Source organism: Leptodactylus fuscus, chromosome 11 (genome assembly GCF_031893055.1).
Source record: "Leptodactylus fuscus isolate aLepFus1 chromosome 11, aLepFus1.hap2, whole genome shotgun sequence".
Lineage (NCBI taxonomy): Eukaryota > Metazoa > Chordata > Amphibia > Anura > Leptodactylidae > Leptodactylus > Leptodactylus fuscus.
Genome location: NC_134275.1, coordinates 30310060 through 30333496, shown reverse-complemented (window position 1 = coordinate 30333496; position 23437 = coordinate 30310060). Strand labels below are relative to the sequence as shown.

At 42.7% G+C, this 23437-nt stretch overlaps 1 protein-coding gene across 5 annotated transcripts in view; it reads right to left on the bottom strand.

The window, feature by feature from the left end:
- The window catches only part of STRBP (spermatid perinuclear RNA binding protein), a 105705-nt gene that overhangs the window by 19993 nt on the left and 62275 nt on the right, over window positions 1-23437 (bottom strand). For 4 of the 5 annotated variants that reach the window (XM_075260190.1, XM_075260189.1, XM_075260191.1 and 1 more), the window contains exons 6-13: window positions 22751-22895; window positions 11243-11337; window positions 10586-10681; window positions 9711-9822; window positions 8525-8622; window positions 5492-5603; window positions 1304-1381; window positions 565-773 (exon numbers count right to left, since the gene is read on the bottom strand). In XM_075260190.1, coding sequence (XP_075116291.1) covers window positions 565-773; window positions 1304-1381; window positions 5492-5603; window positions 8525-8622; window positions 9711-9822; window positions 10586-10681; window positions 11243-11337; window positions 22751-22895 — 945 coding nt within the window. The remainder of the gene's footprint in view (window positions 1-564; window positions 774-1303; window positions 1382-5491; window positions 5604-8524; window positions 8623-9710; window positions 9823-10585; window positions 10682-11242; window positions 11338-22750; window positions 22896-23437) is intronic. The other variant, XM_075260193.1, reaches the window with a different exon arrangement.

The window sequence follows — 23437 nt, the reverse complement described above, 5'->3', positions numbered from 1 at the left end:
GTGAATGTGTGTGGATAAAGCACAGTCAGTGTGTTTGCCTGACCAGGGCTCAAATCACTTCCATGGAGTTTCAGGATGCCAATCTCTGAATGCCCCATAGAAGTGAATGGAGTGCTGGTTGAGCAAGTACAAAATGGCGTTTCATTCACATGGACTTTCAGGGTGTCTGAAATAACAAAACCCCTTTAATCTATATATATGTCAACATTATATATATCTTGTATCTATCCATCAGCTGGTAGCCATCTTTTACCCTTCTGAATTAAAAAACTAGGGTGAAGTCACATAATGCACCGGTCTTAATTCTATAAGGTATGATGGTCCCATGTATCAGAATAGAAATCTACACTAGTCAGGGGCTGGTATATATTTCTGGTATAATTGGGCTGAGGGGTCCCCACCAGGCACCTCTTGCCCACTTTTCTCAACATCTGAGCAAGTTGGAAAATGGATGAAATGGGGCATGACAAAAACGTACCACTTTTGCACTAGTTCAGTAAATTTCTGCTATTGTCCGTATTCCATGTAAACCAACACAAATGTTCAACATGCCAGGCCACTCACCTTTACTGCGACATGAAGCTTGGCTGTCTTCTTGGATGGTCCAGAGGCCTCATGAGTCGTACCGTCTACATCTACAGACATGGTGAAGACTGGCGCATGCACTGGCCCTGACTGGGACAGCAGCTTGTACTGCAGGCCAGGCCGAATCTGGTTCAGTCTCATCAGTGCATTCATTGGCTGGTTTGATTCTATGGCTTTGCTGTCTAAAACTGGAGTAGAAGATAATTCTATGATATACATGTCCATAGATTATTATTCAGAAGAGTCTATATAGTGACATGGTGCACCCCCTGCTATGAATCCACTTTAGGGGACACAAAGGTATTGTATACAGCACTACATTATTTTCCTGTACTTCTCCTTAAGGGTGTGTTCACACCGAGTTTTTTTACAAGTGTATTTAGATGCGGAATCCTCCTCAAAATCTGCCTGCAAAAGTGGCTCCCATTGACTTCAATGGGAGCTGCTTGCTTTTTTTTTACCGCTAGCTAGTAGTGTAAAAAAGAAGCGACATGAGTTATCTTGCCACAAATTCCGCGGCTGAGTCAGCTGCAGCATCCACAGCTCCAGACACGCTCCTGTTTATTCCCATTCATTCGGGTCTAATCAGGAGCGGGATGCCGCGACAGAATACGGATACACTGGATCGGCAATCCTGTTGCGGCTAGCCACGCACAATGTTCACAAGGCGGAAAAGGTTTCCGTGACCTTTAGTTCACAGCAGAGAGAAAGTTCTTACTTTTGCGTAAGTTGCGTCTCATTTTCTTATTTGGATCTTTGTCATCACAAGAACCATCGTCATATGGTCTCTTTAGCCCTGAAAGACATAAGGGGAGAGAAAATCTCAAAAAGTAGGTCCATCGCTTACTGCATTAAGTTGGTATCTTCACAGTGTACAGTCATAAGCAGACAGCTCAGTACACTGTATAATGGCCATGTCGCACTATTGTAGCTCAGCACTCCAGCTCTTGTGAAACTACAACTCCCAGCATGCATACTTGCTCTGCTGTTCCTGGAACTCCCAAAGAAGTGAATGGAGCATGCTGGGAGTTGTAGTTTAACAGCAGCTGGAGTGCTGAATGTTGCTGACTCCTGACTTATCCGAAGCATATGTTCAGTATGGTATAGAAGAATACGCAAGGATAGAAAGGCAGCCAGCACTAACCCACATAAAATAACAGTTTTATAGAAGATTACAACATACATTGAATTTTGGGGCTTCACCACTGTCTCAGGTGCACATGCGAGAGCTGCTGGCCCTAATACATTTAGATCCAGTTATAGGAGGAATGCAACCCCCTCTAACCTGAACTGCAGAGCTGCTCTGGGGTCTCTAGGGGACCTTTCACCATTCATTATGGGTTTTTGCATCGCTGAATAGCTACTTCTTACTGATTCTGGCACAGTTGGAATTTTTCTCTAGCCCTCACCAGTCCTGAGCAATCAGTGCTGTTAGTTTTGGTGCCTGATATACTATTTGAGCATTGTACTGATGAGTGGGTGTTCTCGGACAGGAGTGGACAAGGGGGCTCTTCTGCTTCAAAAACAACTTCAAAAATACCTGAAAATTCCCCCAATGATTTCAAAGTCTAGCATCTTATTTTTTTTCCTTGCTGTTTTTCAGTCAAATTTCAGAAAATTCCCCTGCAATCAATGGGGTCCCTCAAAAACGCTCCCCCATCCTGAGATGCTTTTTTAAGTTTGGCAAAAGCAGCAGTGTGAACCAAGCCTTAGGCTGATAGATGAGAGAAATATCAAAGACTTGATTACAAACCCTGCCGCACGTGACGCTCTCTACACGGAGCGACCACATGACACATTTCCATCCCTTTCTTGTTCTATCAAATGCTTCATTCATCTTTTTAATATTTAGTAATTCATTCTGTACTGTCATCTGATAAATACATTCATGAACAAGTGGAATCTTCAAAGGGTTGTCCAAGTTTATATCATTTTTATTCCTGCGCATCAATTGCCGTGTTAACCCCTTGGAGCTGCAGCTGAGCTTTTCATTTTAGATTTAGTATCCGCACCTTTCACGAGGTACAACCTTTTCACTTTTCCATCTACAAATCCCTTTCAGGGCTTTTTTTTTTTTCATAAGAGTTGTATTTTTCAATGTCACCATTTAATGTACCACACAATGTATTGAAACACTTTTTGTGGGGGTAGTATTGGGAAAATGCATTTCATGACTTAAGTGGCCCACAGATGTCCAATATTATTGGGCAATGTGGGTTGCACACTATTTTGACGGTGGCTCCTAGACAGTCAATATTATTGTTTGTACAAAAGATTGTACCGTATGGAGGCGATATTGAAGGTTGTGCAATACATTGCACAATCGCGAGCACAGACGTACAACCACATTGTGCAAACAGTCCCTGCCGGAAGTCAACATGTTGAGTGAAACTGAATTGTGTTGCGTGATAATTGCTGTGACCGCAAGTCGTAAAAAAGGAAAGAAAAAAGGCTCGCAGGTATAAAATGGGCCAAAGAGTGGTTTATTGATAGGGAGAAGTTCACCCGCGACAAATTACTCAATGAACTGAGAGTAATTGAACAAAATGATTTCCGCAACTCTGTATGAATGGATGGAGAATTATTTGATGAACTCCTCGCTGTGGTTACTCCTGAAATTGGTAAAACGAACACTATCAAGCCCAAATACACATGCATATGCATCACTAACACAAAACAATTGCGCAATATTGCCAACGGACGGCACAATATTATCCTGTTTGCACAATATAGTTTCAAGATTTTGAACATCACACAATATATTGCACAACCTTTCAATATTGCCCACATACGATCAATTATATTGCACAAACCAAAATATTGCGCAATAATATTGATTGTCTAGGGTAGGGGTGCTCACACTGTCAGCATGTGAGCTACTTTATTATATGACTAAGTCGAAATATCTACTCACTTCTTGTGGGCGGGGCCAGGGCGGGCATGTGGTGGGGGTGTGTCTGTGGGCGGGGCCGGGCGGAGCGTGAGAGCAGGAGACATCGGTGTTCTGTGGCGGCCCAGGGATCCCCGCTGTCTGCTTGTTCACAGCGCAGGCTGAGAGTTATCTCTGGACACTGGCAGGCTGGGGCTGTGGCAGCTCCGCCTGCCAGTGTCCAGAGATGACTCTCAGCCTGCGCAGTGAACAAGCAGCACCCCGGCCCCCTCCATCCCTAAGAGCGGCCTGCAAGTGTCCGGAGTGCTTGCTCACAGCGCAGGCTGAGAGTCGACTCTCAGCCTGCACTGTGAACAAGCAGGCACCGGGGATCCCTGGCTGCATCCCGCGATCGACCCATACGTCCATTGTGATCGACCGGTAGATTGCGATCGACGTATTGGGCACCCCTGGTCTAGGGGCCCCTTTATTTTGGTGATGTTTACAGTTTTCACTGTGCATGAGTTCATGAGGGATCGGTCTTGCCAAATTCTTCTGCAAGGAGGTCAGTGGTACAATGGACATGTAAATGTAGGGTATCTGGACCATTGGTAGTGTATGACATAAAACCTTAGTACATAAAAGGACTGGACTAATAACTGAGGCGCGTTATTGGTGGTACATATTTGGATTGGGTCACAGTTATTAGTGCGGTGCCACAGGGGGCAGTATTGGGTATTCCTTTTAATATTCTTATGAATGACCTGGTAGATGTTTATAGAGTAGAATCTCTATCTCTGCTTTGTACATTAGTCAACAAAGAGGATCGTGTAATATGAGAGAGGGGTTTAGGGAAGCTGAAAACTTGGGCTGCAAAATGGCAGACAAAGCTTTAATGCAGATAAAGGTACCCGGGCCGTGAAAACAATTTGTCCAATTATGTGTTAAACTACTGAAAAAGACTGGGGAGCCGTAGTGGACAGGAAGAGTAATTTTAGCAACTAGTGCCAGGAAGCTGCTGCCAAGGCCAATAATATTATGGGACACATAATGAGAGGAATAGTTACATATATATATATAGCACATCTCCTTATACCTTGGCCTGTGACTGATGCAATAGGGCTCTCTATGTCTAGAGGAAAGAAGGTTTTATAGCAGTCAGGGCTTCTTTACAGTAAGAGCGGTGACACTATACAACTCGCTGCCACAGGATGTGGTGATGGCTGATGACTTATACAAGTTTTAGAAGGGCCTATATGGTTTTCTTTAAAGAAAAATCGTCACAGGTTACGGGTACTAGTATTTTGATGAACTGTCATATTTGAAGTTTGGAAGGAATTTAACTCCCAATAGGTTTTAGTCTAGAAGATTTTGCCTTCTTCAGGATCGACTTAAGTACAGTAAGTTTATAGGTAAGACTTGATGGACTGGGGTCTTTATCTAACCCTTACGGCATGTTAGCTTCATACTGTGGGACAAGACAGTTATACCAATAGTAAAATCTATACGGTTTTTACTACATTTCCTTACAGCGTTGCCATATTGTGAGCCCCATACTTCCTATTTTTCAGTTTATGCCGCTGTGCGAGGGCTTGTTTTTTCAGAGTGAGCTGTGTTTTTAATGGTATTATTTTGGACTACATAAAATAAACTGTTTTAACAATGCTAAAATATTATACAGTATGAAGCCAAATAAACGCAATACCTTTTCCACACTGTGTATCCATATAAAACTACCTGCACTTGGGTTTCTGCTCTTTGCTTTGGGACCGGGAAAATGGAAACCCAATCCGCTTAAAAAGAGGTTATCCGTGGAAACTCACAGACCCCATAGACTATAATGGGGTTTGACAGATTTCCACCTGAAAAATGCAAGAAGGACTTTTTTCTCTGCATTTTCCAAGTGTATTCAGGGATGCAATCCGAGTGCTGGTGTGAACCCAGCCTTACCATACTTCATGTACCATACAATAAATTTGTAAAAAAAAAAAAAAAAAAAAAAAAAAAAAGTCATAAAATAATATTCTCACACCTTACCTTCCCTATCTGTGCTTGACCAAGAATATTTCTGGAAGGGCTTATTAGATGGGAGAGGATCCATCTGCAAGACTTTATATATTTGTCCAAAAGCTAATAAACGCAGCGCATGCTATAACAGGGGAGACAGAAAAAAGTGAGATCGAAAAAGTCACAGGGATTAACAACATGGACACGTTACTATTACTATTGTAGTCATTGATGATTACGGAATCAGATCACAATCAATGAAGTTTATTCAACATAAAATATGTAAAACCAATCATCTGTGTGTACACTGCCCTGTGCTCTGTGAACAGGAAAGATGACTGTGGTAGTATAGCATTTCTTCTCTTACTATAGTAAGGTCTTTATAGTCTATAATAGCTGCAATATACACAATATATTACAAATCAGAAAGCTAAAGCCCCACTGGCCACAGCAAGTCACCATATACATGTCCTGGCACCACAGTCTTCCCAACAAGCAATGCCTCGAAGAGAGAACACCTTTGTAAGGGCTTATTCACACATCAGTGGTTTTTGCCAATGTGCTTTCTATGGGTCTCCTGACTGCGACTTTTTTATTTTCACGGACCATGGATCAGTAGATGAAAAATACACAGAAGCATGTCCTGTTTTTCTCTGTTATATGGATGTGTGAATAAGGCCTTATCAGGCAACAGTGTTTGACACTGTCCAGGTAAGGAATATATAAGGAATATATCCCAGACTACATAGCCATTTGTCCAGGCAGGCCTTTATGGTGGTTGCCCCCCATTTCTGTCTTATTATTTAGCTGAGGGAGCCAAGTTTTATTATGTGGTTATTCATTTGTATTTATGCTGGGTAGACAAAGGGGTTTATAGACATGGGTGCTTCCCATTGGTGTGCTCATGGCCCGCCCCTTCTCGCATAAGCTTAAAGCTTTAGGAGGCACCAAGAAACATTGCAGATCTTTGTACGTTAAAGACATATCCGAACATTCTCCAAAGCTTTTCTGCAATGCCTGTTAGACAAGTTGGCCTTATATTGAACTATTTCAATCCTACTTTGTACATGGAATACACAGAGTAGTCACAGAGAAGAGTCCGTGTATCCCACCTCTGAATCCAGCCGATTACAGCTGGAGCATTTCTATGTGAGAACTATTATGCAATAGATGGGCGCTCTGACATCCTTGTCCCAGAAATAGTTGTCCTCCTCTGACTCCTTGGCTTATTCCCAATGACACTGACATGAAGCCAAAGTTCTCACCCATGTCTGATAATTCTCAGAGCTGGAGCCATCTAAACTCCAAAAAGCAATAAACTGCGAGGCTCAGAGCACAAGCTGCACCGCTAAGAGGTCCCAGCACGTTCGGGTCATTCGGGCCCTCATCTGCAGATGGTCTACTTCTTGTAAAGTGAATTGTTTCTTAAGTAGACATTTAATGTACGACGTTGGCTCCAGAATTCCTTGAGGACATGTTATAGCAGCAAATGGTTTCAAGTATTCTGTATCACTAGATCCCAAACCATGTATTGCAGGCGTTTCTTTAATCGCTGTCCAAACACCCCCGCCACACGATTCGGAGAAGATCAGGATGACACCAGATCTGTCTCATTGGGTTTCGCAGTTGCACAAATGAAAGATTGGTCGCAGCAGGGCAAAGCTTCCAGTAATAGTTTAATGCTCGATATCTACTAGACAGCAACTTCCTCTTAACACCCACAAATTATTTTCCATTCTGGAGATACGCTGACGCGGCATATTGTTACTGCTGGAATAAAGCCGTAACGCTGAAAACTAAGAATACAGTGACTAGGTCACTAAAGTCATATAATGTGCTGTGCAAAAGTTTCAGGCAGGTGTGGAAAAATACTGCAAAGTAAGAGTATAGTCATAAATAGAAGGGTTTATTTTTGTCAAATAACAAAATGAAAAAAAACAAAAACTAAATCCCATCAGTATTCAGTGTGACCTTTGCCTTCCATCAGTTCCTCTCGGTACTTAAAGACAGTTTTTGTAGGAACTCAGCAGGGAGTTTGTTCCCGCCATCTTGAAGAACTAGGCCCAGATCTTCTGTGGATGTAAGCTTGCTCCAATCCTTCTGTCTCTTCATGTAATCCCAGACAGACTGGATGATGTTGAGGTCAGGGCTCTGTGGGGGCCGTATCGTCACTTCCAGGACCCCTCCTACAAAGAGCAAAGGTCACACCAGATATTGCTGCCTCCACAGAGCCCTGATCTCAACAAATGCCGATGGAATTTAGATTCTCTTTTCTTCATTCACTTCATTTTGGTACTGACAAAAAATAAACTATTATCACTTCTATTTCTGAAAGCATTCTTACACTGAAGCATGTTCTCGGCACCTGCCTAAATTTTTTGTCACGCTGAGCATTTTGTTGTTTCGTTTATCCAAATCTGCTTAGCCATTCCAAAGATATAAGCCTTTTTAGTGTAGATACAAATTAGTGCATACTAATGGGGGCAGGGGTGACTACTATGGGGTCAGGGTATCTGTGTGCTGTATAACATGTAGTGTCACCACCCACTTGGCTAGTAGACCATAATTTGTATCAACACTAAAACAGCTTATATCTATGGAATGGCTGAGCAGACTTGGATGAACAAAACACCAACAGGGTGACATCACCCATAAGCTAATGTATATCCCTTGGTGAAATTTCCTCTTTAAATGCCAATTCAAGTTTGCTATATGATGCCAATGCTATCTCTGTATATACTGTACACATCTACATCACAATACAGTGCGTCATACTATTATATAAGGTGTAATCTACATGATATGTATAAGGCATTCCTACCAACCATGGATCAACCTTACAATTGAAGGGATGATGTGACAGACAGCAGACACGTGATGGGCAAGACACCTGTTTAGTAAGATGCAAAGGAAACCTCTCCAATTCCCAGTCACTCCACCCGCCACACTTCTGTGACCGGGACGCTAGATTGGGAGCCCCGGTGGGGACGGGGACTATATGTTGGTGCTATAGAAATGACGGGGACATATAAATAAATAAAGATGTCACATGCATTTCATTACCTGTGCACTCTGTGTGATCTCTTCTCTCTCTTTCACGGTCATGTAGGCCAAGGCATCTGTGGGTTCTCTTTCACATGGATCATGTAAACCTGGCCCTCCTGCATTACAGACATACAATCTAATTATGGAGCGCGGGTGTTGTTATCTCAGTATAGTACGGCTTCCATAAAACAGACAAACTTAAAGAAAAATAATATTTTTTTTTAATTTTTTTTTAAAAAATATTGTCAGTAATCCAAAAAGTGTTTTCACTACGAAATAAAGAAGAAAATAGGCCACTGGGTTAATTCCTTTTAGTTAAAGGGACTCAAAACAATAATTTGGTCACCTGGCACGAGGACCCTCACAATCAGCTGACACTAAGGTCACATTAGTGTCATCCTCTGTTGCTCTGTCTGTTAGAGGACCAGAACAACAGACAGGCAGACCGCAAGAATTCCTGCGAGGGAAACAGTCAGCCAGTGTTCAATTCCCTTGCGGCAAAATATTGTGGATTTAGAGAGGAGCCTAATCCTAGGTTAGGTCATCAATATCAGAATGGCGGAAGTACAACAACCAGAACCGTCTCCGATCAGCTGATATCAGGAGCTGTGGCTGCCACAACTAATACAGAGGCAGAAGAAGACTGGTCTGAGGGGCCATGTTAGGTTACAGCAGCCCAGCCCCAAGAAACTAGAATGGACGCTGAGCCAGACCTGAAACCGGGCCCACAGCTCTAGAACTGAGGGACCATCAGGAGGTCAGTATACTGTCACATGGGTGGTCCTAGATCTTAGGACTGCCCACCTAACAGTAAAGATTATAATTAGCATATTGGTTGCTAAAATTAAAGGAGCTGTCCAGGAAAAGCATTTTTTGTGCAGGACTGCATTGGCATCCCGTCACATGCCGAAAAAGGTTTCCGCTGTGTGAACTAACCCTAAGAGCTCATCTGCTGCTTTACATTAAAAAAAAAAAAAATGCTCGAAGAAAGGGTGACAAGTCACTTTAAGGGAAAACCATTACTTAAACCCTTTAAGCAGCGGGTTTTGTCATCTGATGTAAAGAGTGTAAGCTATGTAGCGCTTCTATTTTAGGACTCCAGAGCCAGAACAGATATGTGGGGAGGGGGGATAACCCCTCTTATGTGTTGTGGTACAATTACATCTAATGAACCCTCGTCAGTATGTAGTAAAAATAATCTTACCAGGCAAAATGATGCCAGATGCTAGGCATTCCATGACTCTCCGCAAGGCCTCCCCAGCACCCAGGGGTCTGTTACATGTTCCTATTGCTTTTTCACATATGATTTCTAGTGGCTGAAAGAAAGAAATGGTTCGGATGTTGAGCACAAATCTGTAAATTATATTCAGAATGACAGCGTATTACTGTAATGTAAAGGGTTAGGATACATAGGGCTATCGCTAATGGGGTAACAATTAAAGGAACACTAAACCTCGAAAGGAATGGGTTTGTAATTGTAAAGAGTCTCGAGATGCGAGATCCTGACAGCGATTAAGAGGGTGAGGCTTTAAGGGGGTTTTCAAGGACTGTGATATTGATGACCTCTGCTTAGGATTGATCTTCAATATTAAACAAGTAAAGTCTGACACCCGAGACCCTACTGATCTGCTTTACAAAGAGCTTGCCGTTCTTGGTTAAAGCTCGGTTTCCTCCTTCCAGGCCAATGACATCTTGTCCTTTGGTCCCGTCTATGCTGCTGCTCAGTCCTGTGCAAATGAACGGGGATGAGCTGCAATACCAAGCATAGCCACTATACAACGTACGGCGCTGTATATCTTAAACAGCTAAGAGGGCACAACACTGAATATCACCGTCCTGGAAAACCCCTTTAACCCTTCTGCAGACAGGGTACAGCATGTAGAGCTGCTGCTCCAGACAGTTGTCTTACAGACACAATACTGACAAAAGGACGGCAATAGGGCTGTACTTATGGGGCCCAGAGAAGATTTCTTTAAGTGTTTTGCCAGGAAAGGACGTGATGGGATTTTTTTTGTGTGTGTTTAGTGTTCCTTTACCGCTTATTGGATCCCACCCACATACTGCTAGAGACAAACTCACCCATCCTTTCAGCCGCGCCCAGGTGGGGACTCTGTTGCACAAATCGCGCAGAATGCGGAGTACAATTACACAAGATTTTAATCCATTTGCTCTTGCCTGGAATAGACAAAATGGTTCCAGTTCTGCTGCTGTGTTCACTCTTTACCTTAACCTACAAAGGCCTCGGACAGATTCTTTAATGTGATTACTGAGTAGTAAATGATTAAATTCATGCAAAGAAAATTACCGAATGGCAAAAAACATCCATGTTTAGAAAGGTCAGGCTTTAAATAGAACTGAAAAGCTTCATGTAAAGATTGCTTTTGTAGCCTCATGATAATGACGTGTCAGCTAGCACTACTGAATCTAAACCCATCTGGACAGCAACAGTGCCACTCGTGCGCCCGGGCCGGACAGGAGGCCACATAGTGACATGCACATGGGCACGGGTTGTCGAAACATGGAAACCACCTCAAGTTGTAAATGGCAAGCGGTTCCCGGTGGGCCGCACCGATGGCACTGCTGCTTGGCAAGCATGACTTGAAAGTAAATCTAGAATTAAATACTACTCAGATCTATTACAATGGATTACAGTGCATGAATTCATGAGGTCGTAAAGAAATTAAATGAAAACCTCATAAGGCTACAATAACAATAAGGTAAGAACAAATAGCCAACCTGAAACCATTTGGCATGTCGCAGAGACGCCAAGGCGTTCAGGCATTTCTGCCTGTCCAATAAGTCCGGAGGATCTTTCATCGCAACATTTTCTACTGATAAGATGGGATAAAAAAAAAAGACAGATACAATTTGACCAAGGGGATTCTGTCACAGGAAGAGTATGGCAGCATCTGAACAAGCTAATAAGACTCCCAGAGAAACTGAATGGTTCACAAAGTGCACGGCGGTTATATTATCCAAAGGCCATTCAAGTAGTAATGTGCAACACAAAGCAAAGGAGGCATTCACTTCCAGTTTACAAATCGATAACAGCTATGTACCATCTGGGATCTTATTAAAAATGCACAACATGTTTCAGGACGCCAAAATAGGCAAATAGCACTTCTTGACTTTCCCTGCCACAACCGTGGTCACAATAGATTTCTAATCTCATCCCGAGTCTTCTTTACGACAATTTTATTTAGGGGGTGAGAATATGAGGAAGTAAATAAGTGAGCGGATAAAGTGCTGCAATGACATGTGAGAATATCAGAGAGCGAGGCCTTCGCCGGACAACCGTACGTACGGCCGCAGCGCATTAATATCATTTAATACAGTTTGATTCCCCACAGCAAGGTTAAAATGAAAGCTATAAATCTGAATGGTAAATACTGCCGGCGTAAAGCCATTAGATCCAGCAATATTTCATGAGCAGGAGATGTTTTATCCATCATAATGTGAGCAGTCATTATAGCTGGAGGAAAAGCGAAGTCTTAATGCAGGTTATGTCAGTGGGATACAATGCATGTGTGCAAAAGGAGAAAAAAAACCCAAAAAACTAAATAACATGTATAGTTATAAGACTGTGAGACAGGCAGCAGTCCAGCCGTATGTGGAATCTGCATGGGACATCTATATAGTACTGGTGGATATCTAAGGCTTCGTGTATACAACAGAGTCAGTAAAAAATGCACGGATGATACACAGATTGGTATCACTGTGTCATCCATGGTTCTCACTGATCCATACATTGAAAATGAATTGACAGAGATTCAAGTACGACCAGTATAGGAACTCCTACAAAGTTTATGGCTTTTCAACTCAGCAAAAACTACGGCTGTGTGTATGAAGCCATTGAAATGTATGGGTCCGAACTTTTATATGCAATTGCGGATAAAAAGCACAGTCGTGTGCGTGAGGCCTTACCATGAGATCAGGAAGAACTAGCATTGGGATCCACGTAAAGGGGATCTGAAATTGGTTCCTCCTTCATCGTATGACACCCTTAGAACTGCTCAGTATAAGGCCTCGTGCACACGGCCATACATACAGACCCATACATTAATGCGGGCCAAATCTATCAATTCATTTTCAGTATACGGGTCAGTGAAAATCACGAATAACACACGGATACCTATCCATTTGTCATCCATACCGTTTTTACTGACCTGTAGACTGCACACCATTGTGTACATGTAGCAGTGGATTTTACCCTGTAAACACTACAGCACATGGACAAATGAATAAAAAATCACCTTAAAAAATATGCAATTGTTCCCATGGGTAACCAGACACTCAAATAAGAGAGAATTGGGAGAATTACCCGATGGACATGTTCATATGGACCAGTAATGAGACATTAGCAAAACTGAGTGGGAAAAAACAGGTGTATGTAAAAAAAAACCCAAAAAGTCACATACCAGACAAAAAAAAAAATCTATGAAAACTGAAAAATTCTGCAAAAAATAGCTGCACTGTGTGAATAAGATTTACTACAATGTAATGCCAGCAGCAAATTATCACATCAAAAAGCCAAGAAAAAAAAAATTATTTGTGAACGTGCCCTAACCCAGTTTTTTGCTGCAGATGTACGTTAGAGATTTCATGAGCGTTTGCGTCACTATCAGTATAAAAATTCCCCTCTGGTGGGGGCAGCGCTGGCCACTATTCTGCGCAGGCGCTTCCTCCCTTTTCCAGCCTTTACTGTACTACGGTATATAGAAATTTCCACAAGTACACTGCGTCACCACGATCCTTAGGCTCTTCTGTAGGCCTTTATGACAATGTCAAAGCAATGTAATGCACTGTATAATTTTTTTATAACCTAGTTTTTCTATTTATTATGACTTTTGGTGATCCGTAAGACACGTCTATAACCTGATGTGAACAGATGTGACAGCGGCTGTATGTTTCCAATCAGATCCTATCAGATAAAGGAGCCTTTTAGCAATAGGCCTCGTGTATCAATGTGGCACATGCCATAAAGTGGCATAAGTGCCCTGTAAAAATCTGTTTCTGCGACAGTATAGATACACGTGCAGACATAAAAGTAGTCTAGGATTTGAAGCATGTATATTACATTCTATACAGTGTCTATCTAGGGAACACGTCAGATTGTTTAATCTTTGGAGACGGGATTTGCGGCGTCTGCGATTCTGATATTCTCCCTCATTAATGAAGCTCACAGGTTGATGGCGAAAACATCAAAATGAAATCCTGCCGTCTAAAAAAGATCAAACGCTATCAGATTGGATGCATTAATATTGCATTGTTTAGAAGGTGGCTAAACGTGTGCTATGAGGAGAGGGGGACTTGCAGTTTCGCTGCGTGTTACTGTTCGGAAACCTTCGCCCCAGCGTCAGAAGTGCTACAGACATATTTTCCGTCCTGACGAACTCCACAGCAGATGTTTGCATTGCATTGTTTCTTGCTAACATGTTCACAACGTCAGAGCTCAGATTAGATACTCCCGCTCCCCCTTAGGGGATACTGGCAAAGGTTTAAAGGTGCAGTCCAATAAATAAAACACAGAAGGTGCGGCAAGGCATGAACAATCTGTCTCATAGAGATGCAGCTCAGGTCAGGAAAGATGATCTATGGCCATGCGTGCTATAAGCGAAAAGAACCTGATATCCTCCTAGGAGGACGGAGATGTACTCGCATTGTTGCTTTAAGAATTGGGAGATGTCCATCTAATACAGGACCTTACAAAAGAGTATATTTATAGAAAAATGTAATGTGACGTCCATCATCTAATGGATACTGCCGAATCCTGGATGACATAATGCAATGTGGAGGGTTCCTGCAGACCATTTACTGGCAAACACACTAGAAAGATGGATCCTATTAAAGGGGTTTTCCAGGCTAAAAATAAGCCCAAGAGTGATTTCTCAAGACCAGGTCGGTGGTGGTCCCGCACCCAACAACCCCCAGTTGTTCTCAGCAGCTGGAAATGAAGCCGGGCGCAGACAGACAGCGCTGCTCACTGTGTAGTGGCCAGGTCAGGTAGTGCAGATTCATTTGAGTGATAACTTAGCTGCAGTGACTTAATTCAGCCACTATAAAGACAGCAGCGCTGTCTGCTTCCTGCCCCATTCTCTGTGTATGAAATGCCTAGAACAACATCAATGGGGCGGCAGGTGTCAGAATCCCACAGATCTGATTTTTACTTACCTATCTTGAAATAGGAGTTAATGTTTTTAGTTTTGGAAACCCCTTTAATACTAGTGTAAACAAAGCCTTAAAATGGACATCTTGCCTTTCCTGACATGTCTGTTTTATTCTTGATTCACATCTGCGTTGGGATTTCCATTCGGGGAGTCTGCTTGGGGACCACCCAGACGGAAACCTAATCTGTGTAAAAAAGCAGTCACCTAAGGAAACCCACAGACCCCATAGACTATAATGGAGGTTTCTGCATGAAAAACGCAGAGAGAAAAGTCCTGCTTGCTGCGCTCTTCTCTCCGCAATTTTCATGCAGAGAGGGGAACGGAATCTCTGAAAGCAGATGTGAACTAGGCCTTAGTAGATAATTGTATTGTCCATGAAGTCACAACTTATAACTCCGTGATGTCCTGGTCCTCTGTTATTCCAATGAGAACTTTATGAATAAATTGACAACTGGGTCTTACCATTACTATTGTCAAAGGGGTGTGTTCGTTCACAGTTTGGACTAATTGGACAGTGTGAGATTGTGTATAGACGTACCGCCAACTGGTAACACCCAAATGTCAATTTAGCCATATATTTCTAGGAGAGATAACAGAAGAACGACACAACACAGCATTATAGTAAAGAATTGATATTTAATTAAAAAAATGAAAGTACTTACTAAAAAAGACAGGCCAGGAACAGTCACGGCTCCTCTTTATACACAACTGCTAAGGCTCTGTTCACATGTGTGTCAGAGGCTGTGACAAATTTGGTGGTAATAATAGTGATTCAATGACAGACCATGACGGGCCCAAAATGGACCCCATTATAAGACAGTGGGTATTGTAGTGCACTGGTGGCATCTGTATAATGGATCAGTGAATACAGCCCAATAGTGTAGAAATCTTGTTGCACTACGACTATGGCCAAAGTATACGGTAGCTCGTAGGCCTGAGGGTCAGAGGTCGTTTTTCTAATTTGGAAGATAAAAAAGCCGACATCATTTCTAAGATCAAAGGGTAAAAGGAACAGCACCGTGCCAAAAACGACTACTATGGCATGTCAACAAGACAGATGAGTGGGCCAGCTGCGGGACCAACACTGATCCCAGTATTTGACTGGCCCCCAAAAATCCCCCCACAAAGTCTGAATGAAGGACTGCACCTTTAAACCGGGGGGTGGGGGGTCCCAGGCATAGCTTGCAAAGCACATGGATTTAGCCATTTCATTTCAATGTGAACATCTGCTCCAAGTTCACATATAAATCGGAAAGAAACTACAGTAAATGAGTGGTTATGAAGAACTGAAATCACAGACTGAAAGGCTGCAAAAATGTGCTAATCTCCAGAAAACCAGAAATCACTTTTGGGTAAAGCATTAACATCTTTTGGGTGATAAGACCGGTCAGGGGTACAATGGTTTGAAGGTCTTGGACAGGCACTGGGAGTTGCAGAGCTAACATATTCCGCTAATCCTCCTAATAGACTGCCAGGACTCTGCACATTCTTGCTGATATTGGAGATTTCAGGTGTAAAAAAAAACCCATACAGGCTTAGCCTAGATAGCAGACACATTAGAAAACTTACAATACCACAGGCATCGGGGCTGAAGAGCACTTTTAGGCAAGGACTGAGCCTAGCCTGGAAAGATCTGCAAAATAATGAGCAGGTGATTTGCATATGTTCCCTTCCTGGTAAGTGGCGTTGGCAGGGCAGATAAGACATTAATTATTCCTCATTAGGCATTACTATGTGATCTCCGGGCAGCCTGTGCATGCTATGGCTAAGCCTCCTGCACGCAAATGTTAATTTCAAGCATTTAAAACTCGTTTAACACTCATTAGAAAAGCCTATTACATGTGGCGGGGGTCTGGAAATGACTGAGCAGGGATCTGACAGGCTTCTGTGTCACTCCGTCTATGCCCTGCAGTGCCATCGTATGCAGGTAAAATAATGCTACTCATTGCAACCATGGGGTGGACGAAGGGTATGCATAGACCCCCCCTCAAACCGCTATGATGTGACATATTATACACTGCTGCAAAACGGACAGTGCTCTGAATTCAATTTGTTAGTTCTGCAGGTATCTTCCCCTGATGCCAGAGATATCGGTGTCCTTAGTTTTAGCCACTGATATTACTGCACTATCAGAGGGGCCGGGCGCACAGCTCTGCATCATTGCTGGATTAAATCAATAGGAGAACAAAACAAAAAAAAACACGCCATCGCCACCAAAGTTCAAAAATTTCTTACTTAATAACCTGTAAGATCTGGCTGAAACCAGCCTAAGGCCCCACGTTGTAGAAAAGCATTTTTTTTGCAACGTGGGGCCTTAGCCTAAGGGTCTGGCATCAGTTATTGCACCTACTGGGCTGTAGCATTTGTTAGGTCGGTTTCCAAGGAAAAAAATCTTTTCGAGCTTTACCGAACAGATCTCAAGACCTCCAAGAAGTGCTAGCAAACTGACCAGTTGTCGTGATTCTGGTGGAATGGGTTGTACAATGTGTCTGCGGCCTTGTATACTCTCACAATAACATGTTTGGAACGGTATTCCTGGTTCCCTGGCTGCCCTACTACCATAACGATGGCACTTGTGGTGCTACACGATAGCGTAGTGTCGCTCTACCACCTCCCAGTGCTCAGCGGGACATCACTTACAATAGGCGTTTGGTTTATTACCCTCTAGCACAGCATTTTTGTGCAGCCAGTCAGCACCTGTGCGCAGAATCCTATCCAAAGTACAGATGAAAGGATCATGGGGTGAGGGCAAGAAGAAAACAGACTTGCATCAGACTGTCTTGTACATTAACATCATTAGAATGAAGTGTCTTCATGCTCTGCTAGGAAGCTAGGCCCAGACTTGTTCACAGAGGCTCCAATTTTTGAGAATCGGCTCTTATGATCAGGGACCAGTTGCACATAGCCTGAATGTGTTAGAGCAGAATATAATGGTGTCTCACCTTTTAGGAAAAAATAAATCCATGAATAAAGTTAGTCTACTTACGACCCCCAGTGTGACAGAACAGCGGAATAACAAAGCAGTAACTTTTACATCAGTCTCCACCTATTAACCCAAAATTCAAGGTTGACTTATATTTCTTAATATAGTTTTATAGTGCTCGGAGCTAAAATCCCTATATTTAAAGAGATTGTCCAGAGAAGCAAAAGGGCTTGGAAAACAGCTCAGAAAGTTATCAAATAAGGGGTAATAGTCACTTTCCAGGTCTCCTGCCGATCTGAATCCAAAGCTTCCTGGATTTACTTTCTGTTGACCATGGCTAGTGATTGGCTGCAGTGATCACATGTACTGACATCACTGGAGCAGAAACGGGAGTCTGGGAGGACCGCCAAGAGACAGTGGAATCAGGGCAGCAGGAGATTGGGGAGCACAGTGCGACTTCTTGTGGTCATTTATAACATGCCCAGCTCTTTTCTAAGATTTTTTTGTCTAGCTAGACAACTCTTTTAAAAGATATCATGCTAACTACCTATACCGACCACTAGAGGGAGTTTTCTGCCTACAGTGTTGTTATTTTGTTCAGTGTCTAACATTATGCTGTTAGCTCCCTCTAGTGGTGGCTGCAAACAGACAGAATACTGTGACAGCTTTAGTGTGATTTGTATGCCAATTTTCTGGCATATGAGGCATGAAAAAGTTGCATTATTTGGGCAAGTTAAGCTTGGCAAGGATAGAGCCACCAGCCAAACAGATGTCAAATGATGCCTGATATCTACGTTAGCTCATACTGGTGCAGGTATATGTCCCCAGCGGAAGAGGTTTGTGCATCCCCATAAATGAGGCGCACCCACCACCGTCGTAAATATCCCCAGCCTGTCTTAAAACTGTCTAAACTCAGGGAAATGGACATTGGATCACTATTAACTTTTGGCACAGAACTGGTAAACAATTTAGGTAAAAAATAGTGGTTATTGGTTAATATAAACTGTAATTCTATTAAACCATCTTTATACACGCTAAGCTAATATTGCAGTATAACACACCAGAATGACCTTATACAAATATATCCTTATACAACAAGTAATGCACAGACAATAACTTCATGGACTATATTAGTGTCATTGTACTCTAAAGTCACCTAAAAGCTATACGATACTACCAACCCCACTTCAGTCTATAGGCTAGAGTATATAGCTATAACCTCTGTTGACTCTCATGTCTAGTTTAGCCTAGACCCTACCTAGGTTGCACCTATCCTATGACCGGAGAGAAGACACACCATGTCCCAAGTACAACAGAAGATGTGCAGGAAGGTCCCATTACATAACAGAGCGAAACACCAGCAGAATGATATAAAATGAGGTCAGCCCATGAAGACACAAGCATCATTCTGACTGCATGAAATACACACAGGACAGGTCCACTGCACCTACGCTGCTCGGTGTTGTTAGGATATAGATTAGCATAGTCAAAAACCATACCTCGGGAAATATTGGTCAGTTATACCCAGATCATGATGGATGTGTGAATTGCAGTTATACCATATAAGGGAATACAGATACAATGCCTGATCACGGGAGTGAGGGAGGGGTCAGGATCTGTAGATGATAGTGTAATATGACTGTACATTAAAGAGAATTGCCACCTAACAGCAAAATATACATGACAATATAAATCCAAAAGGAGCGCTTTTCTGTGGCAACCAATATGGCAAATCTGCCTAATGAAAGACGACCTTTCACGGCTCTACCAACTTCAGCTCTTTGCATCCTTCTATAGATCCTGCTCCACTTGGAAATTTTTCTCTAGCCCTCACCATTCCCAAGCAATCATTACTGTTAGATTCAGAACAATTATGCTCTGTGGTGTCAGGTGGGCGGTCCCTGTCTATCTGCTCCAGTCCAGGACTGCCCACCTTACAGCTGAGAGCATAACTGCATTGAAACGAACAGCATTGATTTCTTGGGAATGGTGAAGGTCAGAGATAAAATTCCAACTGTACATTAGTGGAGCTCTGCCTATTTGATGATGCAATCACATGGAGTTGGTGAAAGCTCCCTTTTAAGCAGCAATAACTGCGATAAGTGGGTATATAACTAAGGAGCTTTTTGATAGGATAAACCATAGTTATTGTACACCGAGCTCAGGGATATATAGAACTGTTTGCTTCATTAGTTTCATCCAAAAAGGATTTACGTTTCTGTTGCTTTTTTGGTGCAGAATTTGCTACTTTTTTGACCCTAAATTGGATTTAGCAGGAAGGAGCATTTACCATTCCTCTGGCATCCACTGCTGATTTTGCCCCCCCCCCCCCAAAAAAAAAAAGTTCAGGAAAATCTGTACCAAAAAAAAGCAAGAAAAAGTTAACGTGTTTCCTAAGGCTCCAGGGTTTTTCAGTTCTTCAAGGTTGACGGCTTATCCATAGTCATCTATATCAGATTGCTGGAGGTGACAATAGGCAGCCTCGCCAATCAGCTGCCTAAAGGAGCTACAGTGCTCAAGTGAACGCCATGTCCTCCACATTGTTTACACTGCTCCGTTCCCTACCACGCCATCGATTCACAAGTGGCTATGCAGCCTTGTTGTATTCTAGGGCTGAGTGTGAGACCCTCACCGATCACATATTGATGGCTTATCTCAAGGATAGGCTATCATTTGCTGGAAGTACTGGAAATCCCGTTGATGTACTCTCTAGAGTCTTGCCTCCTCCATCCAGAACTGACTGATTGTAGTTTACCTCTACAGCTGTCAATCATTGTGTGTGAATAGAGGAGCAGCAATATATATATATATATATATATATATATATATATATATATCCCTAAAGCTCGGTGACGTCCTCTCTAGCCTAGGCTTTGTAAAAATGGGGAACAATAGGACAGATCTGCTTTAAAATTTGAGAAGTCAAGAAGACACCGCCCCAAAGAAAATTGTCACTCAGCTTTTGAGAAACAAATACTACGTCATGAAATTTCTACAGCTGGTATACTCTCCTCAAGTAGAAGGCTTGTGAAGGATTATGCCGGATTATGGCACTCAGAGGAGTAGAAGTGCAGTTGAATTGGCTCCACAAGGCAGTGGTTTGTAACCTGTGGCCCCAATACAACCTGTGTGTAGGAGACTGTCAAGCAGGACATGATGGGGGATGGGGAGTAGGTTGCACATTAAAGACCACCCTATACATAGGAGAAAAGTTGTCAGTGGGATTACCTATTTTATGTGTATTATGGCCGACTCTGCCCTAGAAAAGATGTTAAGAGAAAGAAGGGAACGCTGAACGCTGCTTTCCAATGACAACACAAATACACTCGGCCAATCTCAACCTTTATGTGTTTGGGGCAGTGGAAGGAACAGCTGTCAGCTGAAGGAGCGCTGGACTGATGGACAGGGTTTTCCTGGAATAGGGCTTAATGCAATGTACAAAACTAAGAAATATTATCCTTTGCCAATTTTACAATGATTAAAAATGTAGACCATTTGGTCAAGAGTGAAGTACAGTAAAGGTGCCCATATACATTAGACTAAAGATAAAAAGAAGAATGATTTCAACCATAATAAACCTTAGTCACGGATCATTGAAAGGGGGTTTTCTCGTCTCAAATTGAATTTTCCTACTGATGTTCATAAGTATGTGATGTCCAAAACCCAGACCCCAGACAGAGCGTCTGTTCTCGCATCCTCTGGGTGCTGGAAGCTGCTAGTGGAAGAGCACTGCACCCCTGTCCGCTGCTTGGCGGTGGTTCTGGTGACTCTCTAGAAGCAATGCTGCACGTGCCACCTGTCCACTAGCAGCTTCCAAACAGATTATCTGTGAGGGGTCTGGGTGTTTGACCCCCACAGATCACATACTGATTATCTATCCTTCTGATTTGTGGCAGAAAACCCCTTTAACAATGAATGATCATTTCAGCCTACCAATGACACAAAGTCATCACCTGGAAAGAAGTCCAAAGGGGGGGAAAAAAGGTATTTCATCCACAAACCATCCTTATAGGGAGATTGTTGCCTTTATGGTGTCACTGAACACGTATGGTCAGTATGAACAACTGTATGTACTAAAATGTGTGTGTCTGTGAAATGGTCATTCAATGATCATCTGATGTGTATGGCCACCTGAAGTGACAAGACATCCAGCAGGCCTAGTGGGGACATAACCTATATCGTTTTAGGGAATGTATTGGTTAGCGATAATATTTGCAGAAAGCGCCTATTCCTGGAAAATCCACGTAAAGAGAAGTATTACATCTTATGGTGCAAGCAGTGGCGCTCGGGGACAAATAGGTAGATTTTTGTATAGTATCTGCATTCCCCTAGTAATGTCTGTAGCATCATCACATTCCATTGAAGCATGAGTGAATGTATAGAATTAAGGTCTTCAATTGTCTCCGATTCTTCCCAGATGGTCCCACTGACACTTCTAACTGACCAACATTTGACACTGTATAGCTGATGTTTGTGGGAAGGACAGAAAGTAGAGGGTGGGGCTAGAAAGATGGGAGGAGCGACAGGGAGTCCATCTTGCCCAGGTGGGCTGGCTGCCTCAGTTGACATGACAGAGTGTGGCCTGTTGGTCAAAGGTCTGACATAGGTCCAGTGTTGCTTGGCAAGTTTGTAGGGACAGGCTTGGGAAGCTGAAGCAAATATTACAGACCGTAAAATGAAGAGGGGGGAGGGGAGGGAACAAAGAGAAATAAAAATAAAGAAAATCATGAGCACATTAGTACTATGTTACTTATGACTTACCCAACCTCATAGCTGCTACAAGCACATTATGAAAAGGCTCAATTCAATTTGTCAAAGCAACGAATAAAGTCATATGTTATATGGCGGGAGACGGGTGGTACGGTATAGGAGTATGTTACTGACGGCCCACATACAGCACTGAGGTTGTGTAGCAGAATCTGTTCAGTACCACAAAATGAAAGACTTTAAAATAAGACAATATATGTAACAACATTGACTATCTGAAAGTGATCGATACATTGTCTCCATGTGCAGTTCAGGACCAGTAAATAGAATAGACAGTCATCTACACGTAGGACAGATCTCTAAGCAGTACTCCATGTAGGAGAGGGCTGGTGTACACTGCTAAGCAACCTGGTCCTCACAACATCCGACAAAAGAAAGCCCAAGTACCTCCACCTGCTCGCTCCTCCTCTTCTCGGAACAATGGGGACGTTAGAATAACTTTAAGGGTTAATTTGGGTTCCTTTGCATTGTGGATGATTAGGGAGGAGTCTTCCAAGGAGTGCTCCACCTCGTAGGACTCTTCTGTGAGTTTCTAAAGGATATAGGACGAGGTTAATACAAGGCAAATAACGTCTACAAGTAGCATAAAGAACAAAACTGCTCTCCAGACAGGTCTGGCTTAGGACTGTATCCACACATCTGCGTACATATAATGTCTGCATGTCTCATGGACTTCATACATTTCCATTCATGTCAATGTCTTCATTCAGACTTCCCGTGTGGGTCCACAAAATAAAAAAAGCAGCAGGTTGTTTTTTTATGCTCATGAATCACATGAATGGGCCTATAAAAGAAAAGTCTCTGGGACTGTAAAAGAAAAGTGATGGCCTCAAATGCATTTTAATACTGATAACCTATCCACAGGTCACATCTGTATCTGATTTGTGGAAATCCAACACCCAGATTCGCAGTGAACGGGAAATAAATATATCTCTGCTCTTATTCAAATAAGCTCCACTACTATTACTTGTACATGCGCAGAGCTGTTTCCACTTCTTGTCGAATGCTATTGTTTCCAGTGCCAGATCTCTGCAAGTCCCAGGTGTCGAACTCCAAAAGATCTGCTTTCTGCGG